The sequence below is a fragment of the Ciconia boyciana genome, chromosome 17 (assembly GCF_034638445.1).
Source record: "Ciconia boyciana chromosome 17, ASM3463844v1, whole genome shotgun sequence".
Lineage (NCBI taxonomy): Eukaryota > Metazoa > Chordata > Aves > Ciconiiformes > Ciconiidae > Ciconia > Ciconia boyciana.
Window position 1 is genome coordinate 6,680,472 of NC_132950.1, and position 25,751 is coordinate 6,706,222.

Sequence of the window (25,751 nt, forward strand, 5' to 3'; positions counted from 1 at the left end):
CACAGCGGGCACTATCCTAACAGGCCTAGGCCTGCCATGGGGAGGCTTTCCCCTCCCATGGGGAGCACACCTTTCCCCTGCACGCAGCACACATTTGAGTACGGAGCGGAAATATCAAGGGAACTACAAAGACAGCTCAGGACTGGACACTAGAGGACACCACAGCACTAGAAAATGCACCCACGAGTGCATTTATCAGAGGGCAACGCTGCCCACAGCGGATGCGTCCGCCACTCCTGGCTTTGCAAACTTATGCAGCGCACCAGGACTCTTCCCACGCCAAATTGCCTCCCTCTCCCCGCAGCCTGGCCACTCCAGGATTGCTCCTGGTGGACTGGAAAGGGCCAAGCGAGTTCAGCAGCAGATGGCCATTTCTTTGGCTGGGAAGCAGACTGGGATTCCCCTGTGTGCAGTGCAAACAATCCGCATGCCGTGAACCAGCGTTCCCAGGATACACTATCCGCTCTGCACAGACAGCTCAGCCGTGCCCAGCGGGGTCCAGCTGCCCCCACCCCCTCAGCTGGAAAATGTGAGTGCTGCTGCTATGACTCAATGTCAAGTTTCCACGCTGCAGGCTCCAGAGTTACCTCCAGGACGGGATTGGACTGTAACAGGCGGTCCTTCACGGTTTCGACCTGCTGACTGGCCGGACAGGTCACGGCGTAGTACTGCAGGATCTTCTTGGTGGCCTCGGTTTTGCCAGCCCCGCTCTCCCCAGAGATCAGAATACACTGATCCTTCCTCTCCGTGCGCAGGGAGCGGTATGAATTGTCTGCAATAGCGTAGCTAAGGGACAGTGACAACCAGGCATTAGTTTGTTTCCACACGCAAAGGGCACAGGCTCCTCAGCTAAGACTATCCCGCACCGCGAACTCCTAGCAGAGACACCTCAAAAAGAAGTCTGTGTCCACAGGATGGGCAAGAGCGTATTGCTTCTGCACGCTGGTGATGAGACAGGAGATTGCTGTGAACACTTTCTGACATCTCTATACACATCTTAACCACTGGGCCGAGTTTCTAACCTATGAAATTCCTTTAAAAACTGTTCTTTTGACTCTGACTCAGAAGACTTTCTGTAGAAGACTAAATGGTGCAGATAAACTTTCTTTTCTAAATATACATGATCTCTCAACATTGGTCCCAGAGGACAAAAAAAGCTTTACATTCGGGAAACATCTTGTTTTCCATCGATCTTTATTCTAGCTTATCTTTTAAGTGATGACACACTCAGAAGGTCACAACTGCACTCTGCTATCTGGGTGGCTCCTATAACGTGGCACCAGAACAGCCCAACCTCTCGCAGCCTCTCTTGGATGTAGAAAGAATGGGATAAACCAGCACAGACTGATAAGCATCCTGCAGGCTACTTCAGCTACCATCCCACTTGGGCCAAACGCTCCCCAAAATACCAGACGGTTCCTCCTGCCTGCATACAGCCAGGGTTTATCGCTGCTGGCTCTGGAGCCCTGCTTCTTCCTTCGCTGCTTTTTCTCTCTCTTCTCTTTTCCTGCCCGCAGGATCTTACACCGAGAATCACACGCACTTTTACACCACCAGAGAGCAGGAGGATGAGCCCGACAATGCTGGCAACTGCTTACAGAGGGAGAGAGGAAAAGAAGGACCAGGTAGACGCAATGGAAGAGGGTAAGAGAAAAGAGGAGCGTGAGCCCTTCAAAATGCACTCGTATAGGGCGACCTCCATAACAATATTTTCAGCTGTTTCACACATGGTGCTCAAGCAGATATCCTGTCTTCATACGCTTGACAACCTTTTAGTGGCTTGGCTTTTTTTTTTTTTTTTTAAACTCTCATGCTGTGAAATTAATTAGAAATAATCACACCAAAATAACAGTCGCGGCCTTCTCAAGTCTATTAATACTTGGTGCTAAGGCAACACCAATGAGCTACCTAGCAACACAACTGCACACTTACCCCACTAAAGTCATCAAGTCCTTCCCTTCCTATCCACATTCTGTCTCTGGAGTATTTTGAAAACAGCTGAATAAATGTAAATTTAATTTAAATTTTAAGAACTGCCTCTAGACTGCGTGCCTTTATTGGGTGATTTTATAGTACTGTAAGTTCAAGCAGAAAGCTAGCAGTCATGCATACCACATACAGAATCACTTTACTTAAAGATGTTTATGGTCTCATTTGTAGTCACCGTCTCTGAACCCCCTGGCAGGCTATAAATAGGACAGGATGTGACAGATCACTCTGGGAAGTATGCTGTGTTTCAAGCCCATAGGGATAACTTTTCTCCTTTGAATGACTATGTGTGACGCACTTCCCAGAGCATCCAGCGCTCAGGCCTAGCCTTAAACTAATTCTGACACTGGAATAGCAATATTGAAGTATTTTGGCTTTCTAGAATCAGTTTAGAATATGAGAAAGAGGAAAAAAGACACCTGAAATACTGTAAAAGGAGAAGCACAGAGTACTACATTACCAAGCATTTCAGTGCTCCTCAGAATATTTTAAGATGCATAAATAATCAAATAATGTAATGTTTTTTAATGGAATGATAAAAACAGTTCATAAAAAAATACTGTTTTCTCAGTTGGAGCAGCACTGGTATTCAGTACCGCAGCTCTCAAGGGTTTACTTATGAGCCGCACACTTTACAACTCCTTACAGGACTAGTTAAAACAACAAAGAGAACAGCCTAAGAAATCATCAGCTACTTTGTGATTTCAGTCACTCTGTGTAGCACATACAGGAATTAAAGCAGAGCAGCTTAGCACTGCATGTTACACATAGGCATTGCCACCACGCTCGGTCCCGTACCTCCTGCGCACAAATACAAAGGTGGCCACAATCCCAACGATTTTCCAGAGTCACAAAGTTCTCACCTAAGGACAAAGAAGCCCTTGAGAGTGCCCAGATCAGAGGCGCAAGTGGCTGCATCCAGGCCAGGTCTCTGCCTGGAAGGCAGGACTGAAGGTAACCCCACAACAATTTGCAAGTAAGAGCTGACAGCGGAGTGACGGCTGGGGGTGAGGCTGGCCAGCCTGCGGCCGGAGCTGCTACCTCTGCACCCTCTCGGCTGCTTCACCAGGAGCCGCCTGGTGCTGATTTAAGCCACCGGCAGGTACGTTCTGGGGGCAGATCTCTTATTCGGGGCACCGGCACATGGACATGATGTACTGACACATCTAGATCAAGGGCAGAACTTAGCAGGTTTGAATGCGGGGTTTTTCAGGTTTGATCGTCCCCCATGTAAGTCCACACAAGAAGCTGAAACACTATAAAAATCACATTTTTATCATAAACAAATATGACTTCAAGTGTTCAGACTTTCCCAAATAATGGTGTTCTCTCCTCCTCTGTGCTTGCAGCGCATTCTGTTTTGCTTACTCTCCTGGGCTATGTGCCAGTAATAAGAAACAATCCAAATAGTTTGCTCAAAAATAATATCACTCGCTCTGCCAAGACCTCTTAAAAAAAATAAAAAAATAAAAAAACCACCACAAAAAACCTTCAAGAGGTGCTCAGAATTTGGCCCTTGGCCCCAAAAGAAAGCATTTTGGAGCCAAATGGCCTCAGCTCTCAGTCATCTTTCTCTTTCAGTCTGACAAAAAAATTTAAATGCTTTCAAAAATAACTTTCAACCTCAAACTTTTTTTTTTTTTTAAATTGGGAAATTGGGAATGCTCACCAGGCCAGACCATGTAAATAAATACATTCCTTGTTCCAACAGGCTGACGGTATCTTAGCAACAAGGGAAATACCAGATAAATATTGGTCAGGCAGTAACAGCAGAGGTAGGGAAGAAACCACCGCACAGACAGACCCACTGCTTCCCCCAGTCAGCCCTGCGCTGAAGGAGCGACGGAGCAGCCGGGGAAACTCACCGCCCGGCCACGCAGACCCCAAGTAACCCTGGAACAATGAACTCCTGTCCTGCCAGCGCTGGGTAAGCAGCGCTGCTCCTCCAGCCAGGAAGGAACCGACTCCCTTTCCAAATACTGCTCTTGCAAAGGCAACTCAGCCTCTTTGGAGAGAGGAACAGGAATAGAAGGAGCCGTACACCACACCCTCCGAAGGATCCTTTATATCCCTATGATTTTTAGCGCCGCGTCTGGGACAAGGAGCAGTCCTATTTGCTTGTTTTCACGTGTCATTACTGCACATGCCTGTGTGGGAACGGCACAAACTGCACTGTTTACCCACAGGCCACTCACAGGTGAGGAGAAACTTCATAGAAGCTGACACCACGGTATCGCTCCATGTTCTGTTTACTGTAGATTTCCAGTTCCTTGTACGGATTAACAGACACCAGAACTGAGCCAATGTATGTCTGAAAAAGAGAACACAAAGCAGAGAGGTTACAGAAGGTCTGGCAGCGGATTCTCTGAGAGCCCAGACTGCTCTGAAGGCTGCGTGCTGTTGACAAGGGCTGCCTGCAGCGGTGCACCGGGGTGCTGCTGAGGGCTTCCAAAGAGGCCAAGGGTGCTGCAGAAGCGACTTCTTAGTGCAGTGAGAATGACTTTGCAGGAGTTATGCTAGACATGTTATCCTTGCTGTAAAAACAGCACCTACAAACCGTTTTAACAAGCAAGAACACTGGATTATTTCTGATGTACCATTTGGGATCAAGTTCAAACCTGGGGTTGCTGAAAGCCCACCACAGAGTGAATTCATGAAATGGAAGAATGTGGTGCGAGTTAAGATTTTCAGTGCTGGCAAGACCTGTAAATGCCAGCAGACCTCAAATGGAGCACTGCAACGAGTCCCTGCATCTGTTAACATGACCGTGTCCCAGACTAGTTCTGACACAAGCAACCATGGTTTGTCGAAGCTGATACCACCATCTCCAAGTCCAACTGCAGAGCAAAGCTACGGTACGTCTTCTGTAGCAAACACCCAAATTCAGGTCACTGGTGAACACTTTGGCTCCTGTCACTTTGCTACTCACATAGATCAGATTCTCCTTGAAGCGCTTACGCAGATTTTCAATAAACGCTGCTTCGCTGGTGAAGTTCTCAAGCAGGACAAAATCCTGCACCCCGACCCGGTCGCGGGCCGTCAGAGCGCTCTCCATGGTCAGCCGAATGCCGTTAGTCCCCGCTCCCTGCAACCAAAAGCAGAGGAAGGTTGGGATGTCTGTGGTTTTGTATGCAGCTCACTGAGTCCACAAGAACGATTAACCACAATTACCCATGGACAACCTAAAAACGGGAGAGGATATTAGAATAACCCCACTACTGTTGAAAACGCTAGTCAAGGTATACTAACACTTCGTCAATTGGTTTATACTAATTGCTTTGATGGAAGACAAGCCAGCATTAGGGAAAAGTTATTGCTAAATTTCCAATCTCTTTAAAGGAATCAATCAATCAAACACGCATTTCATAAAGAGAATAAAACTTGGATTTCCTTTCCCAGGCATCCTTTAGCAGGAGTGAGACTGAAAAGTGTTCTCTCTACTTTTCTCTCTCATTTCATGACGGGAAGTCTTTTCGAGGTAAGGAATCTTTTATGACTAACGATGATTCATCTCATGAGCAAACAGCTTCCTATTGCTGACCAATTTAAAAGCTTTAGCAAGATACCCAATGGGAAAGTTCTGGGAAAATTCAGAACTAATGAGAAATGGGCACTTCTGCATCCCATGCCACTGAATTTACTGTGACACTAACATCTATCCCATGCATCAAGCAACTTCTATTCCCTGACCCTCTTTTAAAGGTTACATTTTCAATGTGACGTGGCTCAGACACAACCGTCTTTGGAAAACACAGGTCTGCTGACTTCTTATTTCACTCAACCTCACGTACTAAAACGGGGAGAGGAAATGTGCACCAAGTGACTCAGTCGCCACTCGCAGGGAAAATTTCTCTTAAAGGCAATGAGACCTGACAGACAGACGATGTACGAAGCATAGAAGACGAGAGACACTACAGAAATCAGAGACAGGAGATACAACGTGTTAAACCATTTGCCTCACATCAGTCTGCATCTTCTTATCATCTTCTTAAATCCTTCTTACTTTGCAAACTCCTCACAGCAAGCACCCTTCTCCTAAATCATTTCCCTAAAGCACTAAGGCATTTCAGAGAATCTGTTGTTATATTCTGGGATGTTGCCATCACTGGCACAAACGCCACCGGAGCTTGTTCCTAAACGGGCTCATGCACTAATAGCAATACCCAGGCACCCTCTCCTGTACTGGTGTTACAAACCAGGAATGCCGGACCCCTGCTGCAACACTGTCGTCCAGCCCCAAAACCCTGCACAATGATGTAGGTGATTTTTGCTGACTCACGTTGTCAGGTAGTTCCTTTCTGCTCCTTCTCAAGATATAATAGTGGTCAGAGCACAGGGACTGATGGCGTGCAGGGAAAAAAAATAAAAACAACCTTGGTCAGAAGAAAATTTAGCTTAAGTTTTGTTAAGCAGTCATAAAGGCAAGACCCAATGAAGTATAAATTTGGGCCCAAACGGGTGCAAATTCCCTCAGTCTGCAGTTGTTTAGACTTGCCAATCATTGACAAATGCAGTTTTGGCTAATTCTGCAAGTTATAATTGGCTTCCTTCCCGCAAGCCCAGTGCCTGGGCATAAGTGATTGCATAAAACCAGCAGCTTTCAGAAAGAAAAATTAGTTCCTACAACTTCCTACTAGGAAATCTCAAATCCAGATCCACTCTAATGGCTCAAACACCACAAAGAAACATCATTTTAATTTCCCTTTTTATTATTTTTTTTTTTCCCAATTAGTCTCATGGTCTGGAAGGCCTGATTTCTAAGCTCTGAAAGATCCAGTTTGGGAGGAATTCTGCAGGTACTGTCATAAGTAATCTTTTTAAAATGCCCAAAACTTTCCAAGCCAATTCCCCTACACCTTCAGCAAAGTGCTTTGTTGTTGTCTTCTACCCTCTGTGCCAAGGCAAAGAGGAAAGGGATAAGCCTTGGAGAAGAGAGTTGGTAAGATAAAGGACAACACTGGCAAAAGAGAGAGAGATAAATCACATACAAATAAACTCTGCCTAGAAATTAAAATCCTTCTATCAGAGCAGTGCAATCCTGGAGCAGGTTTTGGACAAGGTTAATGGGAACAAAGCCAAAACCAAAAGAAAATAACTAGTTTTCAAGTGGGTAAATTTATGAACACAGTTTTAAAACCCAACTGCCTCAAAAATGACTGAGGAGAAACTTCACCCTCGCAGAGTCAATCCAAGTTTATAGAATCCTAAAGGCTTCCACAGAAAACGTCACTGAGCAGTTTCAGCAGCTCTTTCATCAGCCACTCCCTCAGCTCAGGACACACTGATCCCAGCTGTACACATCCAGCCTAAGGAAGAAGCAATCTATCCTACTTACAACACAGAAAACTGCACTTCAGCCACCTCCTCTGGGACAGGCATTTAAGGCTAAGTAGCTTTCAGTTTCCTCCACGCTTTTTTCTTCTCATTCAACTCCAACCTCACTCCGTGAGAACAAAATAACCACCTGAAATTTTCAGTCAGTTCAAAAAAACCCAACAAACCTAAATGCAACTTTTCAGCAATAATTAAATGCGACCAGGTTACCTAGTCGACATGATGCAGTCAGATTCTCCAGAATATAAACTTTAATCACAGTGTTGTACCCTCCCAAGCCTAAGTTCAATGCAAATATAAACGTCACTCATAAACCACAGCTCAGCAATATGCGTTTCTCTGTGCCAGCAACTGCTCATTTGCTTTATTGCTTATGTCCAAGCCTACCACCAGCTTAAAATGTCAACATTAACTATTTGACTGCAAATAACTTCAACAGATGCAATGTAAAAGGAGGTGAAAAGAAATCCTTTTTGCAAAATGGAAACAGAACAGTAATGCAGAAGGAAGAAAGTGGGGAAAGAAGACACTATTTAGAAAAAAAATAATCACTATGATGACCATATGTTCCTACTGAACTATGCTGTGATGGTAAGGCACTGAATAAATTAAAATAACTGAAGTGTTTGTGATTTTATGTTAGCAGGCAGACATCAAATCTGGTGGCTGTAAATTAATGCTAGAAAACCCAGTCTGGGGGGTTAAATATGTTACAGTGAAGCTAATTAACCATTAAAGCAGTTTGCCTATGGACAGGACGGGCTCCCTCAGCGTCGTGGCAGTGGATAGATCTATCTCTGCCAAAACGCCTCTGGCTGACGTACAATTCATTTACAACATCCTCTGCTCTGTGCTATGCAAGAGGTCAGCTTGGACAACTCTGAAAGCCCTGTGGCAGGGAGTATGTATTCCAGATAATTAGGAGAAGATAGGCTGTGAGGGTCTGATTAGACCCTTCCTTGTGAAAATCAGTTTTCCTTGAAGCTGCTAAGAGACCACGGTGGTAGACGAGCCCTTCTGAGGGTGAGAACACAGGCGAAAGGGCCGTCCCACCTGCCCGCTGCAGCTGCAACCCTTTGGCTTGCACTGGCTCTAGTAGTTGTGCAATAAGCTAGACTGGAAATCTGACATGGATTAAAACTAACTCTTTTTTTAATTATTATTATTATTATTATTATTATTATTATTATTATTATTATTATTATTATTATTTTAATCCCGGTCATTTTCCCACAGTGGTTCCACACATAACCACTCGCAATGTCCGGCAGATACGGTGACACAAGATCGGGAACCACAGCGGAGACGGGCCGGAGCAAACATTTCAGCAGCAGGGCCAGTTCCTGCCATTTTTAAGTGCTTGTGAAACTACCGCCACGTTAGGTGCAGCCTAATGGCTCACTGCCACCACTCTGAACACATCCCCTCCTTTGGACTTTGCCTCCCTGCCATGGGTTAAGGCAAGCAATTACCTGTCTCTAAGCCAAACCAATGCAACTCACTAAATCAGAGACACAAAGTCCAGGAAAAAAAGCAGCTGGTAGTTTTCCGTCAATCCAGTGAGCTGAATCGCCTTCCCATGGGATCAAGGCGAGTGTCAGGCCCAGGGCAAAGGGAAAGGAAGCACAGGTGCCCTTCTGACAGTAACACGTAGGTAGGTTAGCTCAGCTATGTGCGACTTCACCCTGCCTACAGGAACAAAAGGAGGACCAGGCTAAGAATCCCAACCGTTGTAGGATAGACCGTGCTAATGCCACACCCAGCACAGGCTGCAAACAGGGAACTGCAAAAATCTGAGCCATCTCCATCTGATCTTGGTGCCTGTGGGCTTAGGAGTGCCTGTGCCTCCTCTCAAACTGGCCTTTTATCCCTACTAAAATCACTGACCCGACGGTCACTCCTGCTTGAGAGAGTACAAGCTGGCTTTTGCCACTGCCTTTCTCAAACCCACCCCGAGGTACAGTTCCAAGGGACTCATTCCCACACTATTTTAACCCACTCTTTGCTTTTAATCTCTTCTCCAGAGCCGTTAGCACAACAGTGGCTCGCTGCCAGGAAAGGAAAAGCCATCATTCCTGAATGGTGGGGACCAAGCCAGTGCAATTACCAAAGCCGTGCTACTTCCACATGCCTTTTTCTTCCGTGTGACTAAATTTTGGGAAAGACTTTCAGCTGGTGTAAATTGGTGCTGCTCAAGGCAGCCTGCAGAGCCAGGTTTATGTTGGCTGAGGTTCCAGCCTTTCTTTGTATTCATACAACAGAGTCAACAAGACCAGAAAATACCCTTCACAAACAACTCCTGGGAGTACAAAAGCACTCAAGACTACACCAAAGAGTTTCCTAAACTGAACTAGTAAGTCTCTGACACATTATTGTGGAGGTGTAAAGAAATATTTTTCTTTTAAAAGCTGCTAAATGCTGAAGTATGATAAAGTCTTTCCTCTGCTTAAGACTGGGAGATCTGAAACACCTTCAAAAATGAAAACCAAGACCTTTTGCTCTGCACAACAAAATCCAAAGTACTTGAGCCACGCAGTCACTCTGAGCACATCGGGGAAATTTTCTTTTGTGAAAGACGATGGAGGGCAACTCTGCCACGAGCACAGGAGCTCGGGGATGGTGTGAACTGAGCAAGGAACTCCCCCACGGCTTTGTCCATCGGCTGGTCTATGGCTGTGTAATACCCCGTAGCCCAACACGCGTGTAGGAAGGAGTCTTTTACACCAAAATTTCCCAGCCTTGATTTTCCCAGAGGGGCAACTGAATGGTCAGCGTTGGCACAGCAATTCCAGACACACAAGTGCTGCTGACCACTGAGGGAACAGGCAGCACCTGGCAGCTCAGGCAACTCTCACTCCTTCCCGGAGCATCCAGGAGCGATGCACGTGAAAATACCTGGAGCTCTCAACGTGAATGGTCTTACATCGAGCAGGGAAGCTTTCTAATAATCTGGTTTAGAAAGAAAAGTCACACGACGGAAACAAGATTTCTGCTTCAACATCTCAAAATGTATGTTTTAATATTTTCCTCTGACAATGCATTTTTACAAATTAGCTAGTATCCATTCAGTAGACCAGGAGACTTGCACTAAAAAGACCGCAGGAAGCGGGTGCCGTATGGAAAGAGGCAGGCGCCTTTATCTTGGTATCAAGTGAAAGGTGATTGATCTGCAGGTTCCAGAAATAGTTACAAAGCCGGGAACGGAAGAACAGGCAAGAACCAAATGTGAGTGGGAAGGGAAATTCAGATTAGATTCTGGAAGACAATAAGAAGTCTGAACCAAGAACGAACTTCTTGCGGGGAGGTGGCAGTTAAAACACATTTGTCTCCTGGATAGTATGACATTCTTCACTGCCACGCCAAAGCTGCAGGAAGAAGAAGAAGAAGAAAAAAAAATCCTCTGATTTCTACTCCACTCTACAGCCTGGGAAGGGGTTTGGACACGGCATGGGCTAGACAGCAGAGCAGACAAAAATCAACTATTTTATCCCGGGCCTCAATTCCTGAGGTGCAGAATGGGATAGCTCTTCTTTCCTTTTACATGGAGAAAGCAATAATGAAAACAACTGAGGTGGACCTGGACCAAGGGATCTTAGTCAAGCACTTGCCGCCTGCCAGCGAATCCCTGACAGATTGAAGTGCAGCCACTTAGGATCCTCCTCCCTTTTGCCACACTGAAAGTTAGCTGCACATTTTGGACACAGAAAACTCCGTTAGTCAACGGCTGGGTTGGAAAGAGGGTTCCCTGAGAGGCGGCTCCGCATCTCACGTAAAAATCCTCTGCACCCAACCACATGGATTTATCCGCGCTTTCTGAAGCCATCTGGGCTCAGACAATAATTTATACGACCCAAATCTCATGTCTTAGACTTGTTTAATGAAAAAATGTAATAACAAAATGAAATGTTTTATTTTGCTTTTAATTATGTAAGCCCAATGAAGAGTGCAGTATTTCCCAGAAGGTGGTAAGCTGTTCTGAGCAGACAACTTGAGAAAAATCAGAACTGTCAGATCAAACGGGATCAAAACCAGATAACAACTCTGATGACACAGACTAGCAGAGTTAAAGGGAACAACTTCCACTTGCAAAAAAAGTTAGCATGTCAGCAGCTTCCAGTCAAAGACCATCTATAGCAGAATCAGTTTTTATTCTTGCTTTTTTTAGAGCAATATATTGCCAAAGGAATGTCTGGAGTCACGGAGCACTTGCCCATGCTCAGAACCTGGTTCTCCCTCTCTGATACTTCCCTCCCGATCCTAAACCACACGTTGAATGGATTTAACTATAGAATACGCTATTCAAAAAATGATATTAAGGAGAGAGAATTGCCACTGCCTTGACTAATTTCTGTAAACAATTTATTTTGAAATGTTCCATATTTTAAGTAGGGACAAACCGGAATACATTAAAACATAAAATAATCAGAAACACAGGGTAAGCAAGCTTATTCTGCTCTCACAAAGATTTGCTATGTCCCCACTAGCAAATTGCCTAGAAGTTAAAGTTCTGCCTCTCTCACTTTCCAAGCTACAGAACCATTTAACTCCCACCCTGAAGTGCAAAGCGGAATGGGAAATGAGCAGCGTATCACACTGTGTGCATTATTTTAAGTATCTATTAAATGCATGTAGATCGTGGGGAGTTAGAACTGTGAAAGCAAAAATTTAATCTTTTGAAAAACAATAATGCAGGGTGTGGATGTTGCTGCAATTACTTATGACTCTTAACATATTAATCAATGACGTTTGACACTTGCAACATTTAGAATAGCTCCATATCTAAGGAGCTCAAATGTAAATTAGAAATGCAAATTATGATGGACCAGAAACCAAACAAAGCCATGGAGATTTGCATGGCAAGCAGGTAATATAATTTGTTCAATGTTTATAACATAATTGTATTTTCTAGACTTTACTTTTTTTTGGGGGGGTAGGAAGTAAGTTAGGAAAAAAGAGAAGGAACTAGTAGTGAAATGAAAAAAGTAGTTGTAAGAACTGATTTGAAGGAGAAGAAAAATGTTTAGCCCTAAGAGGGGATGCTGATATTTCAATCAACAAGCTAAATATAAAATAGCAGTAAGAAAAATGAACAAGGCATACCAGCAAGATCACCAAGGCTAGAAAAGTAAATACACTGAATTTCTATATTTAGGGAGCTGACATTTTTGCTCCTGAACAGATGACAAAAGCTGTCGCTAGTTAAAAGATGTTGCTGAGCACAGCATACACAGCAGGACTACCTGTCACCCCAGGTCACAGGCCTGTGCATCCCACAGTGGCTTCACAAGACAAACAGATGGCATAAAACGCAGACACTCAGATCACTGCCCTTCCCAGTAAGCCTTGCCATTGACTTCCAGATCAGACCGAGCAGGTGAGAGGGGAGCAGAAACTCAAACACCGGCCTACAGATGAGAATCACGGCATGCACTTGCTCCCCTTGCCTCCCAGGTTGCAGCAACGGGGTGCTGACCCTGCGCCCGTATTCACTGTTCTGCCGTAACTGCTATGGTATTCCTCTCGAAACGCACACATCCTTTCGCCTCTCTCACTACCGATATTGCGGGTCTCACACTGTTACTCTTGCAGCGCTCTGCCCTTCCCCACACCATACGTTCCCACCTTCTCCGCTGGATTCCACATGCCCCACACAATCATTTCAGACCATTATGTCTTTCAAAGATAGTAAAACTTTCCAAACAGAACAAGCACTCCAGTGCATTCCCAGGGCATGTGAAGGGCACCTCCACACCCACACGTTCTCTCGGAGAACATCAAGCACCACCCTAGAGAACATCACTGCTCATCACGCTCACATGCATCACATCGAAAACCCTTTCTCTATATCCACTGCTGTACAGAGGTTGGCTGGCTTCTACAGTCCTCCATGCCAATAGATATCCAAGCACAAGCCTCTCGAGCACTATCTGCTCCACCTTCAAGTGCAGTGCCACGGGGAGGGACTAGGTAGGTCCTCCAGAAGCTCTCCGCTTCCCATCATCACTAAGACCCTTTCTCAGACAGTGGTAAACACTAGACTATTCAGGAAAACATGCAAGGATCACTAGATTGAGCAGGTATGAGATACTCCAGTCCCATGCTAACTCTTCTTCAACACTCAGAATGCTTAAATCTACAGACATGACATTTTCAAGCCTTCTCTTCCTAAATTTGCTAAGTTCACCAATTAAAGCCTTCAACATTCTTATCCAGACAAAAGCCCACATACACTCTTTTTTACAACATTCCCTCATTCTTGACCTCAACATCTTCCAGTGTCAGTGAATTCCATGGCCCAATTATGCACTGTATGAAAATAATCTTTGCATCTCTTTGGCAACTTGTAACTTAACTGAATGTCCCTCTTCCTATGTTACAACACAAAAAAAGGGAGCTCACGATCTGCCTTCTCCGTGGCACTATCGTGTATATTTTTTTTTTCCTCCTCTCTTGCTCATCTCTTTTTCCAGGTAACAATCCTAGTCTTTTCAATCTTTTGCCACATACTCATTTTCCTAAGCTCCCGGCGGTTGTCCTGCAACGCAGTACGCAGACCCAGGCTTTCTGGTTGCTGCTAAAACATGGACAAAGTTGTGCTAAAGTAAATAGATCCTGGAGGAACCGAGTGGCAACGAGTCCTTAAGCAGGTATTTCCTGCCATTGCCTAGGGTGGTAGCCACAGAGAAAGAAGCCCATGTCCCTGGGAAGGACCCAAGCAGAGCCCAGCACCAGCACGGTACATTCACACCCTCGTGCCCCTTCCACCCAAGCAAAAGCTCCACCCTTTCTTCTCCCCTAACGCAGCGCCCGGCTTTCCCCCTCTCTTCCCACTTTCTCAACTCCCACCTTGGCTTCCTCCTCAAAACGTGTACCTCCTGGGTTTTTTATCCTATTTCAACCCCTTTCACATAACTTTCCAATGAAGGGGTCTTTCGCAAAGCAGGCTGAAGCATTTCACTTTCCTGCTGAAACCTTGAAAATTTATCTCCCTTCTTCTCAGAGTAGATACACATCTGAAAGCTGCAAAACCACCAAAACAGTTGAATAAATCTTACCGCGCCTCTGAACTTCATTTCTGCCTCCTGCCAACTCCCGCAGCACTTGCAGAGACTTAGTTTAAGCTGCTGCAAAAAGCAGGAATCTGAGGACAAGTTCTCTCTCCTGTCAGTTGCCTTTTTTTTTTTTTTTTCATGACATTTTCGGTGCAGTCAGAACTCCCTCCCTCCCACCAGCTCCTACTGGAACATCCTGGAGAGGGCGTTTTCCAAGGAGAGGGAGAGGAACTCTCCTCCCCTCCCAAAGAGCAGAGACCGACGCGCACCGATCATGAGAGGCAGTCCAAGAGAAAAGAAGCCAGCTGTCCTCTGCCTGCAGCCTGCCTGCGGAGTCCCCGCTGCCCAATGACAGGGAAAAACGGAAAGAAAAGTAATTACAGGCACTGGAAAACCTGATGCAGAGCCCAACACGCAAAACCACAGCAAACAGGACAGGAAACTCGCCGTATGCTCCATTACGGCAAGTTTTTTGCACTGCAACAGCAGCAGTATCAAGAGGGCTCCCTGAACCCACTCCCAACTCACCCCAACCACAGCAAAATCTCCTGGGCGTACAAGGACGCTTGCAGTCATTCTCAGCAAATCGAAGGACCGCAGAGAGTCCAGGGGTAAGACAGTTTGCCTTGTCTGCCCTTGCAAAGGACTTAGCATATTGGCTAACACCCGCTCTATATGGAAGTCTCCGAGGTCCTCATCGCAAAATAACCTGCACGACCAAGTAAGACCCTTCCTAGTAGGACACAGTCAAGCCACTGTTGCCCTTAGTCTCCAGCCTTTGTAAACAGAAGTAGCACGTTTAAGCTGTCTCTGAGGCCACCGGGGTTTGGTCTCACACAAAAAAATTAATGGCTATAGCTACACCAAGAGTGTGAAAAACCACCACTACCCAGAGATAAGGGCATTCTGACAAAAATCAAAATGTATACGCAGCCTTTGCTAGCATTAGGTGGAAAGTGAAAGGACGAGAGGCAATGGACGCAAGCTGGAAGAAGGGAAATTCCAATGAGATATTGGGAAATTTTTTTCACAATGAGTGTTGTCAAATACTGGAACAGGGGCCCTAAGAAGTTGTGAAACTCCATCCTTGGAGATATTTAAGACTCAACCAGACAATGCCTGAGCAACCTGATCTAAATTGGCCCTGCTTGGAAGTGGGGTTGGACCAGAAATCTCCACAGGTCCCTTCCAACCTAAAATTATTCTATGATTCTATTAATTATTTTGCTCCCCGATGGTCTAAGCTATATGTTCATCCTCAAACGAATTACAGGTATAGCAAATAAAGCTATAGATCTGTTAGAGATAGCACATTGCCCTGGCAGAGGGCCCAGCCAAAGTATACCACCCTTCAGGTATGTCAGGTCACAAGTAGTTCACATTATGAACATACAAAGCTGCTGTCTGGCAGCTGCACAGGAGGCCAGGCAGACCCCTGAAGGAGAGGACTTCTGCCCCGAGCCAGAGGACCTTCCATTTCCAAGCATGAGCGACTAAAAAGTTAGTCAGCCATTTGATCTGACTCATAGCAGCTAACGAAGATGATGGGTTTCTGTCTGCAAGTCTCCCAGCACAGATAATGACAATCTGCACAAAGCATATTGCCACCCGTTTCTCCTTTATACCACCCTCCTAACGGACCCTTCTCCAAGTGATCTGCAATATGGGACTCTACAATTAGCCAAGAGCATGGCAAATGGCTACAAACTAAACGTGGGTTTATCCACAGCGTACAAGGCCCTGCCCGTACACACAAAGCAAAACACCTAACTTGCACCTGCAGTTAGGAGGTCTCAAACTTAGTCTAACACTACAAACTCATCAGCTGAATTTTCAGAGGTCATTTGCTCTAAATGCATGCGGCCACACCTGCACTGAGCAAACATCAGCCGGATCCAAACAACACCTAATTTTCCACAAGAACCTTATCAAAATTAATGGGAACATAATCTTTCCTGCTGTGCATCATCTTCTGAAAAGAGACTACTGCAGACTCTCTCTTGCATCTGTTCAAATACTTCTGAAATTTAGGTACCACACTGAACTCACTATCACGCAATGTCAGCTATCGTCACCAGTTCACTACCATAGGGAGATGAACAGTGGCGGCAAACTGAATAATGCCCTTTTGTCATCATAAAACTCTTTTGGAAGATATTATTTTTATTTTCTTAAGGGGCGAAGGCTTTTCTCATGATCATAGGATACAGAAGAAAGCGGAAATAAACCAATTCTCTTTCTCTAAGGGCCAAAGAGCCTTTTTAGGTGTATTATTCTCAGATCAGATAGGACTGCAGGACCCCAGGCAGCATGCAGCACTACTAAACCCTACACTACTTATCTGCCCAGAACGAACATTTAACAAGCATCTCAGTTGTTGGAATCCATTTAAAGTGGTACCTCGTGGCAGTCATCACCCAAGTTTTGCAGCACCAAAAGGCAGGTTCTCCACCCATTAAACACGCAGAGCCATGAAATCATTCCCAAGCTCAACTGCTGATATTTCATGACTGCCACTATCTGGAGTCAGCTCTGCTTAAAGAGGGTTGTTATTTTTTGGGTTTTTTTTTTCTTACCAAAATGCATACTTTTCAAATTCTATTACAGAAAGGGTAAAGTCAAGCTTTAAAGTAAAAAGATTGAAATAAAAAAGCTACTTGCTTTACTTTAAAGCTTTTTAAAGTAAAACAAGACTGTGCATGGCCACTACTCAGATAGGAGGCTATTTAAAACCCAAGAAATGTAGCAGATGTTGTCAGTGGTTCCGTGCAGCACTCCTCTCTAATTAGCTCTGACCCAGGCATTGATCCCAGAGATCCTGCACTGTGGTGGATGTCATTCGTCACAGGAAGAATGTGCCAGCGGTTACAAGGATTCGTGATGAAGCTTGAATAACGCTTCTGAAGAGAGCTGTGGTGCCACCAGCTGTTCTGCTCTCATTAGATTCCATTTTGAAAATTATTCGTAGTACCTCTCAATTCTTGCACAACTATTTGGCATGATTTGTATTCACTTCTTATCGTCAACCAACTGAGGAGTTAGGTGAATTATTAACGGAGGCAGCCTCAGGACACATTTCAGAGGTGGGTTAGCATTGGTCTATTTTAGAGCATTGAAAGAAATAGACAATACTCCAAAGCCCTGCTCAGTGCAGGAGCACACGTAAGACCAAAGGTAATCTAAGCTACATTTCCCAAACTGAGCCACATTAGCCATTACTGAATCACAACAGCAAGCCCTGAGCCAGGAGTTTTCCAAGTGTAATTAGAGCTGTAGCTTGGTGGCTTTAATTCTTCAGGAAGAGAATGTCAGTTCTCCATCATAATTTCTCAAATCAGTCTAGTTGCAGCCAGATAACAGAGTCAATAAAACTCATGTTACAATTTTAAGTTATGTATTAGCACAGAGTTACCTTTGCATTAACAACTTCACCTTTCCCCGAGTTTATACCTTCTAACAGTTCTCAGAACACATCTCATCACTGAAAATGCCACATAAGAGGAGAATATACAAGAGCCCAATATTCAGAAGTACATTTTTTACCTATTTCCCTTGGCTTTTTTATGCAGGAGAAACCTTTTATTTATTTATTTACTGGGAAGACCTTTACTCAAAACGTTTTTTTCTGTAGCCAACTACTGCCCAACTCTTGTTGGCAAAGAAAACACTCCTGCCTGTGGGTCAACTTAAATTAGGAGGAAAAGAAACAATAATTGGAAAGCAGAGATAACCAACATAATTTTGATTTAAAAGATCTTGATCACGGAGTATTAAGGTGATAAAACCAGGCTCTTCCTTTTCAGCAACAGAGCCCAACCCTTGTCTGTGATTTCTGCTGAGGATGGCTGGCTAGGTCTGTGTCACTACTACAGGCAACTACAGGCAGAGGTATGAATCAAGTTTTCCAGGCCTCACCAGTTAGAAGTGACTCATATAAACCCTGGATTAGAGCACTGGGATTGCTCTGCTCGTTGCTGATAAGCAGCTGATTCCCTGCATACAATTTCACATTCAAAGCAAGGGGACTGGAAACCTTTCCTGTCAGCCCTGCTCCGACAGGCTCACAGAGCAGTGCGTGACTTGCTAAGCTACACCCGGCAAGCAGTGGCTCTACTGAAAAAAAAAAAAAAGAAAAAAAAAAAGAAAAGGAAAAAAAAAAAAAAAAAGAGTTTGGCCCCATGAAACCAGCATCAGCAAACCTGTCCTCCCCTCTGCAGTGCAGATTCCACTGCACACTATAAATCTGGATGTAAGAGATGCTGGCTTGGGGTTATGCTGTTCAAAAATCAATGTGGATCACATCTACATTATTCCAAAACCAAAAGATGTCAAGTTCATCTATCAATGCATATATTTTTTCTGGATTTTTATAATATTCATTATTTCTGCCTTGCAAAAGAACTACAGAATAACACACATTCCATAATTAGAAAGCACTTGGCAAAGATACCATGGGAAACAAACCACCCTAAACAGACCAGGAATTCAAGAGCCCTTCCTCTTGCAGGTCAGAGGAACGTCCTAAAAAATAGAAATTTCTTTAACCTGTCACATGTGTCCTGCTGTCCAGACTATACTCATCTAAAACTGATTAAAATGCCTCGCATTCCTAAGACACCCTACAGCAGAAACTGGAGGTTCTGAAGGACACTTGGCGCATTGCTTAGGACAAAAGCCCTATTCCAGCAGAGGATGAACATTTGACTGCACGGTAACTGGATAAATCAATGCCCTGCCAAAGAACCAACACTAAATATTGTAACAGGCTTGATAACGAGGCAGAACCTCTTCCCCATACCATTAGCTCTGCTAAGAATTGTCTGTTTTCTACCCTCTTTTTGTTTGTATTCATGCATCTCCTCTTTCCCCACGCAGAGTAGCCAGCTGTCCCCCAAACAAGTAGTTAGGAACAGAAGCCTGCACAGAGGACATCAGTCCCTCGAGACACAACATTCCTGGTCAGTTATGAAACTGCAGACCTATAATGGTTAAATCAAAAGCCCATTATACTCACTCAAAAGGTGTCTCAAGATGGTAAAGTTCTTTAATTTTATGGCAAACTTCATGACATCACGAGTTCTCGGAATTCTCTGATTCCGTGTGAATGTGTGTGCACGATTATAGACAAAAGCTTAAAAATGTTAGGTGTGGCCAAAAGGGTTCAAAAACCAGAAGACAAAGAATATTTACATTATTATTTTGGATTCTAATTTATGCTTTGTAATGCCTAAAACTGTCAATACTGGTTTTGTTTGTTTCAAGAAAGCTTCGACAGTGAGAACACTAAACTTCTTTCCTTCCCAAGCTCAGTCTTTCACAAATAAACAAGAATATTAAAAAAAAAAAAGAATATTGCAAAAAATGAAGATGGAGAGGCATACCTCTCCTTGGACTCCTACACTTTCTCTGTAAGCGCTATTCACTGTTTCGATATCTCTCATGATAGATGCGTTTGAGACACGGCAGATTAAAAAGCACATATGCAGCACTCGTACTTAGTTATGGCTCCCGCACACACACAATAATTCTGGGTCTATGACGTGCGTGAAAACCGAAACTGGGTTAATCTAACAAATTAAGATAAGTTTTCCTTGTTGTTGCTCTCTGCTGAACCAGTGAAACAGAAATGGATGACTGGCTTTGACAGGGACCATCAGAACAAAGTCCCACTTTATACTTACCAGATGCCCTTAATATGATGCCAGTTTGTCTCATGCATGTGCCTACTCTCGCTCTGCCCTGTGTTACGGCTCTGTTGGTTGTTTCACAGGACTGCAAGACAGTCGCCTCTTCGGCTGATTTTACAAACACACTCTGCCCATTCTGAATCCAACAGTAATTGTTGAACTAACTTCAATAGCAAAGAGTTTAAAAACAACAGTTAATTCAGTTGGATTGCTTTGCCCTTACTTTGATACAATCACTTTAAGCAGCTCCCCTGCAGAGCCTGTGGCAAGAACAAGAAGAGCCGTTTTGACAGAGCTGTTAATACAAACAGCCTGACTCAGTTCAGCTGATGTGCATTCCTCCCAACTGACTTTTTAAACAGTCACTCCCAGTGGCAGGACCTACATCTTCCTTTTAAGGGGAAAAAATGTTTTCACAGGAAAAATTAAGTGTTCAAAGCCTGTGTATATCTCTGTGCTTTCAGTGACCAATCTCTCCTTTAAAAACACGTTCTCATTGCACACAAAACAAAAACTTCTCCCTCCTTAGTTGTTCCTCTTTTTTAACACAGCCACTAGCTTTCTGTCGATACCCTGGCAGACTCAGGTGAAACATCCTTCCTATCATACTATTTTTCACACAAGCCAACATGAAAAAGAGAATCGGTTTTCCAAAGCATTAGGATGACTAAATCCGAGAGAGAAAAACATGGCTGAGAAAGAACAGGCAGAACTTACAGGCTGTAGACAAAACTTTACAGCTCACATTGGTGGCTGACAGTTCCTATTCCTTAAAATTTCTTTTCCTGCATTTCTGAAAAGAGGCTTAGCGTTAGAAAGGGATTAAGACTGGAAAGCATATCATAACAAAACCTTCTTTTTCTATCGACACTAGATAAGGAAAGAGTGAACACTGGTGCTTTGCCTGCATGTTAGATGAAGGAAACAGGATTTCCCTCTGCTACTCCCTGAGCAAGATCCCAAGGAAATGTTTCTAATAATAGGAAATTACTATATAAGGCCAGATCAGCACTAAACTGTTCGCAGTCTGGAAAAGAAGAACACACAAGAGTACTGAGGAGGGACACAACTGGCAGAGCAGGGCTCTTCACACATCACTATGCCTTCTCCAGGAATCACAGAATGCTTTGGGTTGGAAGGGACCTTTACAGGTCATCTAGTCCAACCCCCCTGCAAGAGCAGGGACATCTTTAACTGGATCAGGTTGCTCAGAGCCCCGTCCAACCTGAGCTTGAATGTTCCCAGGGATGGGGCCTCCACCACCTCTCTGGGCAACCTGCTCCAGTGCCTCACCATCCTCATTGTAAAAAATTTCTTTCTTAAATCCGGTCTAAATCTGCCCTCCCTTAGTTTAAAACCATTGCTCCTTGTCCTGTCACAACAGGCCTTGCTAAAAAGTCTGTCCCCATCTTTCCTGTAGGCCCCCTTTAAGTACTGGAAGGCTGCTAGAAGGTCTCCCCGCAGCCTTCTCTTCTCCAGGCTGAACAACCCCAACTCTCTCCGCCTGTCCTCACAGGAGAGGTGCTCCAGCCCTCGCATCATTTTCGTGGCCTCCTCTGGACCTGCTCCAACAGCTCCATGTCCTTCTTGTGCTGGGGACCCCAGAGCTGGAGGCAGCACTGCAGGGGGGGTCTCACCAGAGCAGAGCAGAGCAGAGTGGCAGAATCCCCTCCCTCGACCTGCTGCCCACGCTGCTTTTCATGCAGCCCAGGATACGGTTGGCCTTCTGGGCTGCGAGCGCACATTGCCGGCTCATGTCCAGCTTTTCGTCCATCAGTACCCCCAAGTCCTTTTCCGCAGGGCTGCTCTCGACCACATCATCCCCCAGCCTGTATTGAAACCGAGGAAGGCAGCATGCAGTAACCTAAGGTTCCCCTCCATAGAGATGGACAGCATTTAACCTGTGACTCTTCTCTCCCAAGTAGAGAGGGGCCTCTCCCACAGCCCAAAATAGAAAACTAAATGAACACCTGAGAGCTGCTATGTCCTTTTTCTATCGTGCCCTTGCTTTTCTTCATGGGAGGAAAAAGACAGACAGAATAGACCTTTAAATCTACAAAATAGCACCTGCAAAGGAAGGCTGAGCACATCGCTGATACGGAAAGGGCAGGAAAAGACACAGCCGCGTCCTAAAGCATGACATGGCCAGTGCTAATGCAGAAGGAAGGCTGACAGCTCCCCTAACTGCCCTTCCCGGGCAGTAGATCCATGGGGCACAACGGTTCGCTGCTGTGTTTGTGAACTGGACAGCTTTCTCTTACTCAGTTTGTTTTAAACCATAAAGATGTTGGGCACCCGTGGAAAGGAGCCATTTAACTTAATTCTGAAAGCATTGCCGCATAATTGTATGCATTAATGTCTTGCAGGCCAACAGTTTCAGCAGCAAACAGTTGCATATAGCTACAACAAGCTGCATACGTCTCCGCAAAACTGTCAAACTGACTTCGGTCTGGAGCTGTAATTGCAGCTCCAATGCACCGTTTTTACTATCACTGCAGCAGACACAAAACCTGCAAGCCCGGTTAAAGACAGATTTTCCTTCTTCTTATACAAATGAAAGGGAGTTCCTACAACAATGCTCACAAAGTCCTCGTTTGGATAAAGTGATGTAACTGGAACATTTCCCCGTGATCCCCAGTGAGGGGTATCTTCCCATCTCTGCTTTGTCTTTGGATAAGGCCAGAAGCTCTCGGCTCCCAGTGCAGAGAAGCTTGCTGAGCAAACACAGTCTGACACAGTCCCATAGCTGCCATGGAAAGGAGTACAATATACATTCCTAGAGAGGTTTATCACCCAGACTTTTTTTCTGACAGCAATAGATGCTTGTGACAAAATACACAAATAATTTTGTATCTGTAGCCATGCTACATCCTCTCTCTCTTCTGTCTACAAATGCAGTCCCTGCAGAGTTGCAGCACTTCTAGAGGAACTTGAGGCCAAATCCCAGCCAAGATTATCAACCTGTTAGCTGGTAAGACCTCCTTGAGCTGAAACGGTCAGTTTGCCACAGCAAAGCTAGGCTGAGAGCCTTAAAAAAAAGCAAGCCAGGCTACCCTTATGAAAGACTCATTGATGAGACAGCAAGACAGAGTTTTGACAGCAGAAGCACTCTTCTACATCACAGCATCAGGAGCTTCACAGTCCAGATGAGAACACGGCTGAGATTTACAATCCCCTATACTGTTCCAGAGGATTGCTCCAGTGTACCCAGGCTCTCAGGTACATCCTTCACCAGTTGCTCATACCTTGCCCTCGTCCCCATACTACCTGGCCAGAAAAGGGTGTGTGCTTAAGGGTGTGTTAAGCTTTTCAGGGCATATAGCAATTCTGTCCCAAGAGGGTGTTTCATATTTGACTCAAATCTTTAGGGACATCTTGATTTCTGAAGATTTTTAAACTGACCTTTAATTTTTGCCCAGTTAAATACTTCACATTCTTGCCTGCACAGTGAGGGGCAAAACAAGTGCAGGCAACAGGCAGGTTTTTTTCAGAACCAGTAAACATAAGTGGCTGTGACTCTTAAAACCAACTGCAAGAAAGCATTTATATTAAACACCCTTATGCCTCTTTTCTCATGTAACAACTGCTCCATAACAATTATAAAGCAATTCAGAAAGATGGCCCGTGTTGGTATTGCTTGTGGTCACTGGTATCTGAAAGTTAATTAATTTTGGAAAAAAACAACGTTTTCGGAACTAGCTCCCTGTTCATTTAAGTCAGTACGAAGTCTCAACTTTAAGCCTGAACCCTAACGCTGTTGTCTTCTCTACTTATTTTTCATGCCAAGCCAAAGGACGTAGTCAGTAAGTTGTTTGTTCAGTTTCAAAAAGTCTGCTCCAGGAGAAATAAGATATTTGTCTTGGCTCTAAAAAGTTAGAAGAATCGCAGGTATGAGACTAGGAGTCTGGAAGTAGAGATCAACCATCCCTACTAATGTTATATTGATAGGATCCCAAGTTTCCCCCATGCCACCAATGATAATTGTAAAATTCTTCTCTAAATATAGGAACTGTCTGTTTAGAACTGCTGACACCAAAACAGTAAGTTTAAGCTGCTTTATTTTCTTTAGTGGGTTAAATCTGAAACCAAGGGAAGGCTATCTGAAGGCTATCTAATTGTGTCAACACATATCATTTTACAGGAATCCAAACAACAGATTTATCTACTATATCAGACTGCTTTATAGGAAACAACTAAACTTGACTGACTTGTCCTATGCTGTCCTTTTTTCTTTTCACTGACAACCTTCATCAATGCAGTTCTGCATTAAAACAAACCACACCCAAACCCAGACCATTTGGTACTGTGAAAAATAGTTTAAAAAGGAAATACTTCCCTCCAAAATGGACAAATGAAATTGTTTCTTTTAGTTAAGGTGAAACTTTTCCTTTTCGTAGTCTGAATAAAGCTATTGTTGAACTCCTAGTTTGCTGTCAAAGTCATGAACTTTTCTGCCATGTGGAGACTGGAGCACTGGTAATATCTAGATTATATTAATATATTCAAGCTTCAATGTCAGAAAAATAAAAGGCCAAATGGCTAAAGCTTTCCTGAAAAGCACAGGAGAGCAGATCACATATGGAATATGTTTCCTGAAATTCTGGGGTTTTTTTATAAAATAGCTTGACATGAGTGATGCCCCAACAACTACTCCTACTCCGCACTCCTGATAGTGTAATAACAAAATCCCTAGTATGGAAAGTTTATAGTAGCATAAAGATATATATACCAGTATAATTTGCATCCCAAATTTAGGGAAATGTTGCTATGAGCAACATTTCATATTGGTATAATGGCACCTGTCACAGGTTTGTTCCATGTAATGTCTATAGGTTCCTTAAGGAAAAAACCCAACACGCCAATCTGCAGGTATTCTTGCGACATTTCATTCCGAGGCCAGCAGCGGGTGATACCTGGGAGAAACGAGTTCTTATTTTCCTTCTGGGTGTGACTCTTTTTTAATGCAAACTTAGCAATGCTGTAAGCAAACTACAAACTACCAAGTGGAGCCAAGTTCGGTGAGCCCAGAAAAAGGGCACATTCACTGCTTTAGACATTCAAACAAGCAAAGTAGTTTTTAATTTGATGATTTGTAAGTGTAGAGTTTACAGGCACAATTTGTACTTCCACCACTTTTTTTCTTCTGTCACAAACTGACTTTGTTGGCCTAAGGCAGGCAGTTATTTTGGGACAGTGAAAAGTTATAAATAAGTTCTAATAAAACTATTAGGAACACATATGGTATTGAACTTCTTTCAAACCCTTCTTTGTAAAGGAACAAAGAGCATTTTACATTATTGTGACGGCATAAGTCCCCTATGAAAAGTTTAAGGAAAGAGTTTCAACAACAGTCTGGAGTAAAACTAGATCATGATCCCAAAATAAGAAAATCCAATGATCTGTAGAAATTCCAGATTATGCTAAAAGAAACGGCCTAAGCAGTTTCCAAAAGCAGACGAAAGAAAAGTAGACACACAGCGTGCAGACTGGCTATCTGGCAGCATGTCAGACTTGAGGCCTGGCAACCAAGAGGAGCATGTGGGCAGATGATATTGCAGCTGGCTGACGTCTGAACTGCTTCCCTTTACCCTGCCTATTCTGTTGCTTCTGAAAAGGAGGGTAAAAGCCACCAGATGAAGGGTATCGTCTGAGGTAATCTCCTCCTGACCAGCCTGACAGTACCCAAAGA

General features: G+C 44.2%; 1 protein-coding gene across 3 annotated transcripts in view; it reads right to left on the reverse strand.

The window, feature by feature from the left end:
* The window catches only part of MYO1C (myosin IC), a 59,385-nt gene that overhangs the window by 18,427 nt on the left and 15,207 nt on the right, over positions 1 to 25,751 (reverse strand). The window contains exons 1-4 of one of the 3 annotated variants that reach the window (XM_072882322.1): positions 14,379 to 14,530; positions 4,919 to 5,074; positions 4,185 to 4,300; positions 588 to 786 (exon numbers count right to left, since the gene is read on the reverse strand). In XM_072882322.1, coding sequence (XP_072738423.1) covers positions 588 to 786; positions 4,185 to 4,300; positions 4,919 to 5,074; positions 14,379 to 14,396 — 489 coding nt within the window. In that variant the 5' untranslated portion in view covers positions 14,397 to 14,530. Of the gene's footprint in view, positions 1 to 587; positions 787 to 4,184; positions 4,301 to 4,918; positions 5,075 to 6,268; positions 6,291 to 14,378; positions 14,531 to 25,751 lie in introns of those variants that run through there. The other 2 variants (XM_072882321.1, XM_072882323.1) reach the window with 2 other exon arrangements.